The sequence below is a fragment of the Solea senegalensis genome, linkage group LG4, assembly GCF_019176455.1.
Source record: "Solea senegalensis isolate Sse05_10M linkage group LG4, IFAPA_SoseM_1, whole genome shotgun sequence".
Taxonomy (NCBI): domain Eukaryota; kingdom Metazoa; phylum Chordata; class Actinopteri; order Pleuronectiformes; family Soleidae; genus Solea; species Solea senegalensis.
Genome location: NC_058024.1, coordinates 26,522,030 through 26,538,282, shown reverse-complemented (window position 1 = coordinate 26,538,282; position 16,253 = coordinate 26,522,030). Strand labels below are relative to the sequence as shown.

General features: G+C 39.8%; 2 protein-coding genes across 2 annotated transcripts in view; one reads left to right on the top strand and one right to left on the bottom strand.

The window, feature by feature from the left end:
- psmf1 (proteasome inhibitor subunit 1) overlaps nt 1-2,811 on the bottom strand; it is a 6,242-nt gene extending 3,431 nt beyond the window's left edge. Inside the window, exons 1-3 of the mRNA XM_044023403.1 lie at nt 2,554-2,811; nt 1,322-1,474; nt 753-835 (exon numbers count right to left, since the gene is read on the bottom strand). Coding sequence (XP_043879338.1) covers nt 753-835; nt 1,322-1,474; nt 2,554-2,682 — 365 coding nt within the window. The 5' untranslated portion in view covers nt 2,683-2,811. The remainder of the gene's footprint in view (nt 1-752; nt 836-1,321; nt 1,475-2,553) is intronic.
- Nucleotides 2,812-3,660: 849 nt separating this feature from the next.
- pigu (phosphatidylinositol glycan anchor biosynthesis, class U) lies at nt 3,661-15,737 on the top strand. Its single transcript, XM_044023402.1, has 12 exons — nt 3,661-3,809; nt 6,898-6,962; nt 7,919-7,978; nt 8,169-8,231; nt 8,321-8,430; nt 8,608-8,708; nt 8,878-8,975; nt 9,071-9,225; nt 9,905-10,048; nt 10,144-10,268; nt 11,177-11,319; nt 12,543-15,737. Exons 1-12 carry the CDS (start codon nt 3,680-3,682, stop codon nt 12,654-12,656), a joined length of 1,308 nt encoding a protein of 435 aa, XP_043879337.1. The 5' UTR covers nt 3,661-3,679; the 3' UTR covers nt 12,657-15,737.
- Nucleotides 15,738-16,253: the final 516 nt, after the last annotated feature.

Here is a 16,253-nt window from a genome sequence, read left to right as displayed (position 1 = left end):
TGTGAAAATGTACGTATATATATATATATATATATATATGTTAACAAATAACCACCCTGTCCTACAGCTGCATGTTTAAAGGGATAGTTCAGGTCAGTTTAAGGACTAATAAGGACTAGTTTACCTTATTGTTCGATACCTTCGATACCAACAGGAAACTGAAGTTTGTGTCACTTTGTTAAAGCGCCCTCTCTCCCACAGAGAAAATCAACATTTTTACAACATGTCACACAGAAGTCTTTGTTTCACCGTTATTTTGTGACTCTGACGTTTGAAAACCTTCAGTGTGATTGACCTCAGTGACACAAATGAAGCAGCTTGACCAGTATGAGCTGAAAACACTGATTTTTCTCTAACTTCTCGAACTGGACTTTGGTGCGGGAGAGTGAGAGATTTACAAACTTCAGTTTCTGACAAAACAAAGCAAACAGCTGAAGATGAAGCAGAGAACATATTATTGTTAAGATGCTGTAGACTTAAACTGACTTAGAATGTATCATGTCCAGCTTTTGCACCACCATGCACAATATGTCACTTAAAAACACCCTGAACTTTCCCTTTAATGAAAGATTATATCTTTACTTTTTCAAGTGTGGCCCAAATAACACAGACACACACACACACACACACACACACACACACACACACACACACACACACACACACACACACACACACACACACACACACACACACACACACACACACACACACACACACACACACACACACACACACACACACACACCAACCTGTCAAATGTGTGCAACTGATCAGCGTTCACGTGATCGCTCATGTTCACCGTCAAGTCTGACACCTGCTGCGTGCTGAGGTTCTACACACACACACACACACACACACATTAAAATGACATACACTTTAAAAACTACCACACATTTGTTTATCAAAAATTAAACATGATTTAAGTCTCATTTGGTCAGAAATAGTGTTTTTTATTACAACAAATGAACGGATCTAAAACGTTTCAGACATTTCAGATGTTGTCTTTGCTGACATCTAGTGGTAAGTACAAGTTCTCACTTTGCTGTGAAAAAGTTAAATAAGAAAAAGGCAGATTATACGGGCTAGAAACACAGTAAGAATGTGTTATTTTCATTTGTTCTAATGTCACATTAATGTACTGAGAATACTCAGTTATTTCATTGTGTTTTCAACCAAATTTGACATATTAAACAATTTATATAATCAATCAACTTTGGCTGAATGATTAATGAGACATTTTCAAAGCTCTTGTTGAAGCTGGTGGTGTCTGCAGTGTGTGTGTGTGTGTGTGTGTGTGTGTGTGTGTGTGTGTGTTTACCATCAGGTTGAAGATCAAACTGGAGTCGACGACCATGGCTTTGAGCAGCAGTTGTGCGTTGCTGTCATTTGCTTGGTATCTCAGGCTGTATATCTCTCTGTTGCTGCTCCAGTCTGAAGGCAGCATCTCCGACTTCTTATCAGAGCCACTGGGCTGCAGGTTTAACAGAGAAAAGAGCAGCATGTTACATTAAACACAGATAAACTCATATGACACTGACAAAAATCAGTGATATACAGCCTATAATGGAGTCATGACTATCTTTACACTCAATATCTATTTCTGATATGAAATAGCACATGAGCTTGCTAAACATGGCATCACACAACAGATTACTGAGTTAAATACACCTTTTGTTTTAGAAATTCAATATTATTTCACCCACATTCTCGTTGCTGCCTTTCCTTCAAACTCATGTCCCACATTTCTTATTTTGAGGGTGATTTTCTATCACAATTCAGTTAAATTATGTTATTGTTTTATTATATTTATTTGAGTAGATAGTGATTATTTTTCACATACCTTGTAAAGGTGATATCTAATCAAGACAGGTTGTCTGATTGACAAAAGAAAGCTATCTCCATGTATGCAGGTGGGTGGTGAATGCAGAATCTCGTTAAAGAAATCTCAAATTAAGTTCTGTTTTGAAGAAAATGGTTCAATATATATTCACTAAAGCAGACAGAACTGTTCACATGTCTGTTGTAAGCTTTCTTCTTCTATTCGGCGCATAAATCAATGACAATGTTGTGTGGTTATTTAGATGTTCGACTCCACGACTTTCAACGTTGTACAAACTGGTTCAACGCAGCATTAAAATGCAGCAGTGTTTTGACTGGAGTTTGATTCGATCACATGTAGCTAGTGAATAAAGACGTTCACATATGATATTCTCACTGTGTCTCCGGTGTCGACACTTCGTCCGTTTTTTCCATATATAAATGCACATAATGCACGCTGATCTATGCAGGAGCTTTGTTATATGCACAATCTCGTTAAAGAAACTCTCAATTTAAGTTCTGTTTTCAAGAAAATGTGTCAATATATTCACTAAAGTAAACAAAAATGTGTACGTGTATGCTGTAAGAATCAATCGTCTATTCGAGGTTCACCCGGAACCAATGTCATACAAACCGGTTCAAAAATGCGTCAGTATTTGACAGGAGTTTGTTTCGAGGCGTCACATCACATATGTCTGGTGAATAAAAGGGTTCAGATAATGGTGTTCTCACCGTGTCTCCGGAGCCGACACACCGGTATCCGCTCTTGATCATTTCCCAGTGCACGAAGCAAACCACGGCGTCGTGTGCTGACCTAATGTTGTCAGACACGCAGGTGAACAAAACCTCCAAACCTGCCATGTTTCCTCTTAAGTGTGTACGCGCCCGTCCAACAACTACAACCTCAACAACCTCAACAACCTCAACGACAGAGCAGTTTCTGTAGAAGCGAAAACGAAAGCGTCAATCAGTCACCGGTAACCGCAACGGTCATTTTTTCCTGTCTGAGCCTTTCAGAGTAAAAGCACAACAGCTGCGCCTATCTTTGGATGACGTAATAAAGTGGTTATTTCTTTTCTTTTTAAGGAGTAAAAAAAAGAGAATACAATAACAATTTTTGAATTACAAAATTAAAACTGAAAATAACAACTGTATGCACTTGTAAGCACTACCCCGTATTTACATTATGTTACATTAAATTGAACAGTATCACCAGTGCACCTTATACTAGAACCGATACGTCTATACTGAGCATCAGTTAAGCTGAATTAAGAAATGATAATAATATATTTCAATCAGAAAAACGCATTAAATAAATAATAAATACAATATATCATAATATATGCATATAAATATAAACGCACAATCATTAACGGAAAACAGTGTACAGTATTTCTAACTTGACAGACCTTTGTTCGGCGTGTTTTGATCCAACGCATAAAGAGTCCGACAGTGAAACAGTTCTCGTGCTTCTTGGTTCCGCTATCTACTAAAGCGGGGAAAAAACATGATCCACAAAAACCCCCAACATGAATAATAACGATAAAGTATTACAATGCCGTTAAAGTCCATCTCTAAACAGATACATTATTTGTAGAAAAATACGTCGCACAAATTCAATGCCAATTCTTTGATGATGACTAATCATTTTTTAGTTTTAGAAAACTACTACTACTACGTATAGTAATAATATGAATATTAATGCTAATCCTTATTTGAAACACTAATCTAATTTTGTCCAGAGTGGCGTTATTATTGTTATTATTCGGGTTGTTTTCGTCGGTACAGTGTACTACAGGGATACTACATTTCCCGTCGTCCCTCTCGCAGGGTGGACAGCTTCAGCTTCCCTGTCAAGATGGCGGCTCCGTTGACTCTGCTCCTGCTTGTGGCCGTCACTATCCGCGCTGCTCTCTTCAGGTCCTGTTTAACGGACTTAATTGCGGAGAGGGTGGAGGTGGTGTCGCCACTGACCGCCTGGAAGAGAGGTAAGCGGACCTTCGGCGGCTTTTTGGGGCTGTTTTTGTCGCTTAAACGCGGCTGCGGTTGCCTCCTCACCGCGGCGCTGTTACCCGGTGACGTCAAACCGGTTTAGCTAACCCGCGGCTTCAGACACTTCAATGAAAGTACCAAATAACACTTCAATTAGTATATTCCCCTGATATTAATTATGTTCGCTGTGTTGTCTTGGGGCTCTCTGTTGTTGCATCAACCGGCGACACCGGAGGCTTCACTGGGGCTGAGAGCAGGTGTACCCGCTGCTGTGTCCGGTTCCTCATCAACCTTTTCAAAGTCTGGTCTCCAACCTCAGCCGGTTCAATCTCTGTGATTGTCTACCCAGGGATGTTAACGAAATCAAAATCTCACGATACTGTAATACCGCGGTAACACCGTCGATTGCATCGATTGGCAGATGCGTTGCTCATTCTTCTTTATCCTCATCATCTTCTTTCTTACACTTACCTTCTGAGAGCACTTTTGAGGGCCTTGTCATGTCCTGAAAACTACATCCTTTTAGGGTGATGGGTGACTGAATTATGCAGAATTTTAATTGGAACTTGGAATTGCAGAGTTCATGGAGCATTCCTGTTCAAGATTCAAGATTCTTTATTGTTATTATGCAAGCATAACAAAATTTCACTTCATTATGACTGGGGTCAGGGCGACAGGACGGAAGTCACTGAGACAGGTGACAGTGGATTTTTTTGGGCACAGGCACAATAATGGAGGACTTCAGGCAGACAGGGACCGAGGAGAGCTGCAGCGACATGTTGAAAATGTCCAGAAAACCTGCTGCTAGCTGATCCGCACATGACTTCAGTGTCCGACCTGACACCTTATCTGGGCCTGCCGCCTTGTTGGTGTTAATCCTCCTCAGGGTGGACGTCACCTGGTGCAGCTGCAGGGTGAGAGGCTGGTGCTGCACCTCTGGCTGAGGAACTACTTTATGCTGGTGTTTTTGAGTGGACAGCAAAGTAAGAATTTCATTGTACAGGGAAACGTGTTTCTTTACTGTGCATATGACAATAAACACTTTGAATTTGAATTTGAATTTGAAGGAAGATGTACAGTCCTTCTGCTGCTCGGAAAGTCGAAGCGTGTGAAGAAGCTGTTTAAGGTTTCAGGGTGTGTGTGAGTGGGGTCGTGGCTGGCCTGCTGCTCACTACGCTTGTAGTCAGTGATGGTCCTGATGCCTTTCCACATGCTGTGGGTGTTGTTGTCACGGAAATGTTCCTCAATGCGTCGCCTGTACCGGTGTTTCGCCAGCTGGATGCCCGTCTTCAGTTCTTTTCAGGCCCTGCTATAAGCCAGTTTGTCTCCTGCTCTGTAGGCTGCATCCCAGGCTTTTAGCAGGGACCGCACTGTGCCGTCCACCCATGGCTTCTGGTTGGGAAAAAACGTGATTGTTTTTGTGGGTAGAACAGTGTCGGTGCAGAAGTGAATGTAGGACAGCACAGATGACGTGTAATCCTCTAGGTCTGCATCCCTTTTGAACACCTCCCAGTTTGTCTGTTCAAAGCAGTCCTGTAAGGCTGCAGAGGCCTCCTCAGTCCAACCCTGGATGGTCCTAGTGGTGGGTTTGGTCCTGCAGATCAGAGGTCTGTAGGACCAAACCCACTTGTACATCTTCAAGGAAGACCTTGTTTTGTTTTAAAGCAAAGATGTGGATTATTTTTTTCTGTTGTTGGAGGAAACACGGGATAGTCCTTGTTCTGTGGATTAGACCCTGTTCTACTCACACACACTCACAGGCAAGCCACAGCGATGCACCTCTACTCATGAATTATTCACTAAGCAGCTGCAGCAGGAAGTTGCATCATTAAAATAAAAGCTGTCGCTGCTTGTTTTTAGCAGAGGGGGGTGTGTGACGACTGATGCTGTCGTTAAAGAAACTCTCAATTTAAGTTCTGTTTTCAAGAAAATGTGTCAATATATTCACTAAAGTAAACAAAAATGTGTACGTGTATGCTGTAAGAATCAATTGTCTAATCGGCGTATAAATTCATTACAAGCAGTGGTTATTTGGATGGAAATTTAGTTCAGCGCCCACGACTTTCGAGGTTTACCCGGAACCAATGTCATACAAACCGGTTCAAAAATGCGTCAGTATTTGACTGGAGTTTGTTTCGAGGCGTCACATCACATATGTCTGGTGAATAAAAGGGTTCAGATAATGGTGTTCTCACCGTGTCTCCGGAGCCGACACGCCGGTATCCGGAGGAAGAGCGGTATTATGTCAACGCGGAGGGACAAGTGTGCTGTTGGTGGCTGCACAGTGGAGCACAGTGTTTTACAGAGGATTTTATATATGAAGCTAATGTGCCGGATAAAGTCAGCAAACGTGTGTTTGCACCACTTCACATCAGTATTTAGTCAGCGACGTACAAACACACACATTGTTAAGAAAAGGTCACACAGAGGTCATAACTGACCATTCTGACACGTCCTAATTAAACATATTTGTTCAGTACGTCCTCCATGACCAGAGCACAGACTCAGTCTGATACAGTCACATACAAAGGTCAGCGGTGGATCAGTGGTGCTGTCCCTAAGTGTTTGTAACTGATTTACAGTTGGACAGTGTTCGGCTCCATCCTTATGTAGGACGTCTCTTCCTGTGACGCACGCTGCCATGTTGATATTGTCAGAGAACTAGTGGAGGGAGGGGGAGAGGAATGGAGCAGAGGGAACAGGAGCTGAGTGAGTGAGCGCTGTAAAGAGGACAAATCAGAAACACCCTGGAAGAAGTGGGCGTGTGTTTGCCTGTGTCTCATTTGCATATAAAGGGACCATGCACGAAAACCGAGTTCTGCGTTCTGAAAGGGGCGGGTTTAGCAGGGTTATTGAACTGCTATGATGCTTCATCCTTATGGTATTTGACCAAAGCATGTCACTGACATGTTCATTAGGACACCAGGGAACTATTTTAATGGGGGAAATAGGGTATAATATGTCTCCTTTAATGTTCATACCAACAGTGTCCAACCTACGTTGTTATATTTAAATGAACTGTAATTGGTTTGTTATTGTATTTTGCACAAACAAACCTTTGTAAGTCTTTTTGTTTGTTTGCAGTGGTTGAAGGTTTGGCTCTGCTTGATCTGGGAGTGTCACCATACTCTGGAGATGTTTTCCATGAGGTGAGAGACACACATACAGACATTATCAATGCTCATTTTTGAACGATTTTAATGAAATATAACTAAATGTGAAAAAAGAGTGGCCACATGGTTGGTGTAGTGGTTAGCACTCTTGCCTTTGCAACAAGAAGAGTGTGTGTGTGGGTCCAAAAACATGCAATATGGGAATTAGGCAAATTGGACACTCTAAATGGACTGTAGGTGAGAGTGGGTAGTTGTCTGTCTCTATGTGACCCTGCGATGGACCGGTGAGTTGTCCAGGGTGTGACCCCACCTATCACCCTATGTCAGCTGAGATTGGCACAACAGGGATGAAAATGTGTAGATTATATTGTTGTTATAACTACTATAACAAAAGGTAACGAGCAAAGTTGTATTTTATTTTGTTAAGTTGTTAGAATAAACAACGAAAAAGATAATATAAAACATGTATTTTATTTGGGGAGAATAACTACTCAAATGAAAGATAATATAAACATTTATTTTATTTAATAAAATAAACAATTGCTAAAATGAAAAAGGTAACATAAAAACAAACAACATCTTATTGAGTAGGAAAATCACTAGTGAAACATAAGATAACATGAAAATAAGTATTTTTATTTTGTAAGAGTCACTACTAAGACAAAAGGTAAAAAAGTGTCACTTATTTTGTAACAATAACTACTAACTTGAAAAAATAAAATCAACAAATGCATTTTATCTTCAGGAATAACTTTTTAAATGAAATAACATTAAAAACATTTTTTTATTATTATTATTTATATTCAAATATATGCCTTTTATTTTCTAAGAATAACTATAAATAAAAGATAATTTTCTAAGAATTACAACTTAAACGCAAAATACAACATTATTCTCTCTGAAATCCCTGAAACAGCTGTAAATGATCTTGACAGGAAGCAGCTTTAGTTTGCACATGTGCAGAACATCCTTTTCTTTTCTCTTTTCTTCAGACTCCTCTCATCATTTACCTCTTTCACTTTGTGGTGGACTACGCCGAGGTGACATTTATGGTGAGTGGGACGATGAAAACATGTGCCTCATGCGTTTGTTTGTTTTCCTTATGATTCGTTTTATATTAATATAAGTGTTTGGTGGTGAAATTGAATACAGTATAATGTAATTAATACCACATTCATGTGATTAAATGGAAGAATACTATTTTCTTCTGGTGCTTATTACTTGTTGTCGTGTGTTTTCTAGTTGGCAGATGTGATCACTGCGGTGGCGCTCTACATGGCCGTGAAGGACTACAACAAACAAGTGGTGAGAAAATCGGAGATTGTGCAGATAAATGTGTCTTATGCTTATTTTTCCGCCGGAATTTAGACTTACTGCGTTGTCATTGATTTCAGTTCAGAAAGCAGAAATTTGCCTTGGAGGCCGACCGCTACCCCCTCGACTGTCTGGAGCTCATCAGAAGCCCCAAAGAAATGTACTACATCCCTCTGAAAGTAGCCATGTTGTAAGTACTTATTGAAAACACAGAAACATCCACTTTACCTGTCTACTTTAGTCCTATCTCCCATGATGCATTGTGTGAGCTATGGGCTCTGTCCTGTCGCTGAAGCAGAACCAGCCTTCATCATTGAGAACCGGCTTTCTGTATTAATTGTAATTCTTATGTTTTTCTTCGCCACAGTTATCTGTTGAACCCGTTCACCATCCTGTCCTGTGTCGCCAAGTCGACCTGCGGTCTGAACAACGCCGTCATCGCCCTCTTCATCCTCTCTACAATAAGGGGTACGTCCAGATTTTAACAACTTAAGTTTTTGCACCTGGAATTGTGTTGACGATTTTGAAGTCTTGTCGGTCCAGTGTGTAAGAACTAGTGACACCTAAAGGTGAGACTGCAGATTGCAGTTTACCGTTAAAACTTCTGTTGTAACTGTTAACTGTGTTTGTGTTGCAGGAAATGTTTTGCTCAGTGCCGTGTTTCTGTCCTTGTCCACGTATCAGTCCATCTACCCTCTCACTCTGTGTGCTCCAGCGCTGCTCTACTTGATGCAGGTATGTTTGTACATGAATGGAAACTTCAGACTAAATCTGACAGCAAATTTACTTGTTGTAAAAAACTTGAACTTGTGTCTGTCGTTGTCTCCCAGCGTCAGTACATTCCCGTGAACTTCCGTCGCGCCAGTTTCTGGTGGTTCATCACGGAGTACGCCTTCATGTACCTGGGCAGCCTCTCCGTCATCGTCTGTCTCTCTTTTTTCCTGCTCGGCTCCTGGGATTACCTGCCCTCAGTCTACGGCTTCATGTGAGTGGTGACCAATTACCTGAACAGGAGGTCATTTATAGCTTGTTGCTTAACAAAAGTCCCACCTATTGAAAGAGTCTTAAGATTTGTTTTTCAAATAAATCTTCTCTGACTGGAAAAACTAAGATTTTAAACTGCTCACCGCCTGCAACAAAGTGCACAGAGAAAATCAGTGATTTTCACATCACAACTCACAGGAGCTGTTGATCGACTGCTGCCTCCATCAGTAAGTTCAAAATGTGTTATTTTGGGACTTCAATGTTTGAAATCCCTTGATCAGATTTAGCTCAGTGACACAAACTGACCACACGGGGCAGCAGTGGAGCAGGAGCTCCTTTGTTCCCGTGAGCTTAAAAGCACTGATTTTCTCTATGGACTTTGGTGTGGAAGAGTGAGCTGTTTATAAACTTCTGCTTCCCGGGAGAAAAGCCTGTGTAATGGTGACAAAAAAGACTCAACGGTGTTCTGAAGATAAAGTAGACTTAAGTAGCAACGGATATTAAGTGTGAAGTGAGTCTTTGCTTAAGTGGCTAAAATCAGTTTCCCTTACTTCCTCTGTAAGCGTCCATGTGTCAATAAAAGCTGCTGTAAATATAAACTTTACTGACGTGAGAGTAAAAGTCTCCCGCTCTGTTGTCATCCTCACTGTGACTGTGTCTGTTCTCCGTCTCCCCTCCAGTCTCTCCGTACCTGACCTGACCCCCAACATCGGCCTCTTCTGGTATTTCTTCGCCGAGATGTTTGAACACTTCCGCCTCTTCTTCCTCTGCGTTTTCCAGATCAATGTTTTCTTCTACACCATCCCTCTGTCCATCAAACTCAAGTATGTCCTCACTCCCACTCTGACCACTGTCCCCCAAGCTGCTCATTCTTCTCTTTATTCTGAGTCGGCCTAATGTACGTGTGTGTGTGTTTCAGAGAGCATCCGGTGTTCCTGATATTCATGCAGTTGGCTGTCATCTCCATCTTTAAGTCTTATCCCACAGTAGGAGACATCGCTCTCTACATGTCCTTCCTTCCTGTGTGGAGTCACCTGCACAGATGTGAGTTTATAAAAACTGTGATCACAGCGTTTTTGCACAGAGATTAATATGTTTACACTTATCATGTATATGTACAGCATGGGGTCTAAATCTCAAATGACCCGAGGAAAAAAAACAGCTCTCCAGATTCAAATGTAATCACGTTATACTGCTAAAATGACATTTGTGATGATATGTCACAGAATTTCAAAATAGATGTGTTTGTTTTGATATGGAGTAACAAATAGTTTACAATAAAATATGTATTTATGATGCAAAATGAATCTTTAAATAAAAAAACCCACAGAAATAACTGATTATAACTTGGTATTTAATGAAAGGGCTGCATTAAATTCTCCTGTAGATTATACTACAACACATATCTAGAAAGAAATCATACTTTCTCATAATCTTTGGCAATTTCTGTTCACAATATTAACCAACATTATCACCGTAATACAGAGTAGTGGCTATAAAATCACAATACTTAGGGCAGCCCGTGGCCAAGTGGAAAGGGAACTTGACTTGTAAGCAGAGGGTCGCCGGTTCAAATGGCACTACTCAGTGTGGCAGCCCACTGCTCCTAATTCTAGGGTTAGGGTCAAAATGCAGAGGAATACTTTCCCTAAGGCGATTAATAAAAACTAACTAAATAGTCTTCACTTGCCTCCTGTAGATTATACTACGTCAAAATAAATATATACTTTTTGGTCATTAGAAAGAAGAAATTCACTGTCAGACATGTTGGAATTATAACCTGCTAATGGAGCCATTACAGGAGCATGCATTGAATGTGTAGATTGAATTTACGCTATGCTAATCTACGAAGACATTTCTCCCTGGATTAAAGAAGTTTAATTGATATGTAATGTGTTCCATGTCATGTTATTTTGATTAAGTAACTCTCCCTGGTTTCTCTCCTCATTCAGTCTTGAGGAACATCTTCCTGGTGTCCTGCGTTCTGTTGGCGTGTTCCGCTCTGTTCCCGGTTCTCTGGCACCTCTGGATCTACGCCGGCAGCGCCAACTCCAACTTCTACTACGCCATAACGTTGCTGTTCAATGTGGCTCAGGTAGGGACACCCGAGTGTGTGCGTGCATGCGTCACTAATAGTCTAACTAACAGCTAGTTCATGTTTTTGACATATGTGTGTCGCTTTGTAAGCCTCTCACTCTCCTGCACCAAATTCCATTGAGAAAGTCAGTGTTTTTAGTTGCCTCATGTGGTAAGTTTTTGTCACTTGGGTAAATTTAAACAAAGCATTTTAAACCCATAAGTTGAAAAAAAGACATATTTCAACTTTATGATGGAGGCAGCAGTGGATCAACAACCCCTGTGAGGTGTAGTGTGGAAATGTGATCTTTTTTAATTGAGGATGTAGCGCTGTTATATCATGCCACTGTAAGACACTGGCTTTTCCAACAGGAAAATCAAGTTTGTTAACCACTCACTCTCCTTCTGCACCAGACTTTTTCTCAATGGAGAAGCTGCTTTTCTCCTGCTGCTTTGTTTGTTATGTTTGTGTCGTTTAAGTTGGTTCGTACGCAGGATTCACAGAACAACACGTTTGAAGTCGCTGGTGGAGGCAGCAGTGGATCAGCAAGTGTGCTGTGATGTTAAAATTGCTCACATTCTCTATGGAGTTTGGTGTGTGGGGCATGAACATGAACAAACGCTTGTTTCCAGTTGTAAAAGTCGGTCTTACAGCGAGAGGCATGTATTTCATATTCCTGGTGTTGCTGCTGGTAGCCATGTTTTCTCTGAGAGTCAGCTCTGGCTCAGTGTCAGTAACTTATTATTATCATTATTATCATTATTATCATTATTAATATGGAGCACCTTGGTTTTTTGTCTGTTTGTAAATAGATTGATGTACTTGATTGATCTAAAAAAAACAGCTTTTAAATATAAGAAATAAAAAATATGATATAAAAGCACATGTGAGTGAAATAACCTAAATTGTTAGAGAAAACATAGATTTTATGATTTGATTCAGGTCTGGAACGATTAATCGTTTATTAATTAAGGACCAAAATGAATTGGTTTTCTTTTAGCCTCTTTTAAATGGATACATTTTAGTTTGTTGACAAAATAAGACGTTTGAGAACGTCATCATTTCCAGGTCTGTTCAACATTTTACAACATTTTCTGATGAGAAAATAGTCTACAGATTAATCGACTATGAGAATAACCAGTATTTGCAGCAATAATAAGCTCATACCATAATTTACTGTGTGATTACACATGTTCCTGTTATCATTCAATGTGAAGTGACTCTAAACTGTGTCCTCTCAGATCCTGTTGGTGTCGGATTATTTCTACGCCTTCCTGAGGAGAGAACACCACCTCACCTATGGACTGTACCTGAAGAGGAAAGACGGCTCTGAGGCAACACTCATTCTGAAATAAAAACACCCTTACACACACATACACACTCCTACAGCCTCCACCAGGAAGCAGGAAGCTCCTCGAGTTCTCACTTTGTCTCAAAGTGAACAAACACAAACTGTGGAGGTGAGCTGACGAGAGTCTGGTGCAACTTCATATGCAAACAAACCCACGTCACACAAAACTAAGGTGGCGGAGGCTGCTTTTGTTTTGAAGATGCCTCTTTTTTCCTCACAGCCACTCCTGGAGACTTTTGTTTTCAAGTCCCCCCTCAGTGCTTTTATTTTGAAGCCCACACACATTGACATTTTTTTTCTCACATTCTCTCAGACTAACGTTTGTGTTGACACTGGCTCGTGTAGCAGCAGCAGCAGCAGCAGCAGCAGCAGCAGCAGCAGGATCAAAGAAATCTGTTGTTTTTGACCCATTTTATTTTGTCATTAAAGCTGCAGTAGGCAGGATGTCGACGATTCTCATCTCCAGGTTGTTAAAAAATAAGTTTTTCAAGATGGGAGTCTCTCCTTCCACCAGACAAACAAGGACAGTTCATTGTCCGACTCTGTTTTAGACGCCTTTTCCTTGGCAGTTTTAAACCCAATGTTGAATTTGTGACTTTACACTTGAAGGTACGTGCGTGCACAGCTAGTAGTAGAACGGCCAATAGGGGGCGCCTTCTCCGCCTCTGAAGTGATCTGTGATTCAAGTCAAAGTCTTCCGTTACGAGCCAGGTTTCTCCAAGGCTGGAAACTCTAGGAGTCTCGAAGAAGGTAAGCGCTGAACAAGTAAATATCTCACAACAAGTGAGCTGCAGCTCAACTTCTTTTCACAACTGATTCTTTTTCCTGATGAATTCATTTTTCTGGGCCAGTAAATGTTAGAACATGATGAAAAACATTGATCAGTGTTTCCCAAACCGCACTTTTAATGATTTCTTCTGTTACACGGAGCAGAGAAACATTCACATTTAACAAGCTGTAAAAATCAAGTAAGTTGAAGTTCAGTGATGGATTATTGATCAGTTCATTACTGCAGCCTTTTTCTCACAGATATCGCAACTGTGTCTTTTCCAAACACAGCTTTCACCTCAGTACTTCTGGCGTTTAAGATTTAAAATAAACATTAACTGACACACTCTGATAAAAAGGATGAGAATCTAAAGATGGAATTAGATTCAATCATGTATGCATTCCACTCAACAATCATGTTTTTCATTTTTTTTACCCTAATTAATCAGATTTGAAAAGGCTTTTTACATGACGTTAAAAGCCACTTAATAAATTATTATTTATTAAGTGGCCATTTATTACAAATGATGCATTTTCTGTTCATAGAAACTAAAACATGTATTAAATATTGAGTTTCGACGTTATTTTAATAAACAATAATGTAGATTGGTGAGACAGAACATTAGTCTCGTACAATAAGTGTTTGCTGAAGTTAAGACTTAAATCTTTTGGTATTTGTTACGGTTTTATTTTATCAGACGGTAAAAAGAGAAAACCGACCCATCGGTCGATCTCAACTTTAAAGCTTTTTATGGAATTATCGATCGCCGACCACGCGTCGCCTACTGCAGCTTTAACGACCGCACTCCATGACATCAGTGTTGCATCATAAGTGAAAACCAGTTGTAACCTCATCACAGTAACAGTAACATTATAGAACACTAACTGCTAAAGAAAGAGTTATGATCCTGACCCATGAGCCTCACAGATTCTCTCCCTACTGAACGGAGAGTGTTGGGACAAAAAAGACGACGACAACAGTGAATGTGTTTTTAATTTAAGTCAAATTCAGAGGCCTTATTTTTCTTTTTCTTTGTTTGTTTGTTTTTGTCGGGTTTCTGAGTTGGAAAATCCGAGTTCCGGGTCCGTTCCTTGACCTTGGAAATTGGAAATGTTATGGGAAACTGGAAGAGTTCCATTGGATCCTGAGACTGAAAGAAGCGTGTCAGATTAGATTAGAATATGAAGCTATCTAACGCAGATTACTGACAGCAGTTCTACAGTCGACACAACCTTAACACCTCAAAAACGTCGCCATGGCTATTTTCCACCACTTAATCCACCCTTGTCAGGTTCTTGGTTGACAGTGTGCTGTCAGAGTCGGCACTGCCTGAAATGTGTGCGCAAGTTAAAACTGACTTTTTTATGTATACTAGGTGAGTCTTTGATAACATTGTTGCCTGTTAACGTCTATGATACAGTAAGAATGCCTTTGCTGCTTTATCTCGCTGTTAGACGACCTTCTTCAACAGGAAACGCATGTTTTGTAAACCAGTCACTGTCCTGCACCAAAGTCCATAGAGAAAATCACGGGGCCGCTGGTTTTCACCCACGGTTTACAAGGTGGCACACACTTCAGTTTTCAGTCAAGAAGAGCTGCCAAACGGTGAGATAAAGCAACAGACACATGCTTACGATATCATAGACTTAAACGGGCGTACATTGTATCAGGTGAGCCTTTTTGGTCAGCGTACGCTGCAGTTTTGTAGGCACAGAGGGCGACTTTGTGTCGATAACTGACTCATCAATTTTCAGTTATTTGTCAATTTGCAATAGATAGTGTTGTATCGCCTTTTTTCAACACTTCACTCTGTCATGCTTATAACCCCCACTAATCAGTATAAGTATAATAAGTTTTTTTAGTTTGGATACGACCAATTACACACAGATCTAAGTTATTGTCAACCTTATTTTTTAAGTTTAAACTTCCTTTGAATACAAGAAAAATAAAGTTGTTGATCGGCGTCTGTGTGAAACTGGGCATGGAATCAGTGATAAAACAGCCAAACATGGACTTTTCACTCATAAACAGTCTGTCCATCTGCATTCTTCAGTCTGCGTTTAAGTTTTATTTTAACCGCTCGGATGAAGTCAAGTTTTGATACCAATGAGTCCTATTTATTTATTTTCTGCACTGAAAACTTTGCAAAGAGATTTAATGTTTGTGTTTGTCTTTATTTTTTTTTCTCCTGTTGTCTCAGAGGAAACATCCCTTCTGATTTTGATACTGTACATAGAAAAGGTGATTTGTTTTGTTACAGATAATAAAGTGGAGGGGTTTGAATGAGTGAAAATGTTATTAAATGACGATTATTAATTTTGAGTTTTTTTCTTTTCTTCAACATCAAATATTGTATTTTTGGTGTCATTTTTTTTTGTTATTTTATGTTTAAATTACAATTCTTCATTTTTTATTTATTCATGTGTGTAAACGCATTCAAATTATATTTTGAAATTCAATCTTCAACAATAAATTTGTTTATTTTTATTCAAATTTATTAATTAGATTTTAGATCTCTAACAATTAAAGGAAAAGAATTCTGAGATTAAAGTCATCATATATTACATACATTTTGCTTCCAATTATTACTTTTAATTATTATTTTTACATGTGGCCCTAATACTCAAAAAATAATTATATGAACTATTATGAAACAATAGGTTTTTGTTATTCGTTATCAAATTGTTTGTTTTTCTTCTACTTTCATTAATTTTAGTTCGCTTTTTAATTTTATTGAAAATATTTATTTTGCATTACTTTTTCGCCGCTTTTCATCACATGTAAATCCGCGATGAGGGCTCGCGGCGGCCGTGGACCAATCACACGGCGCCA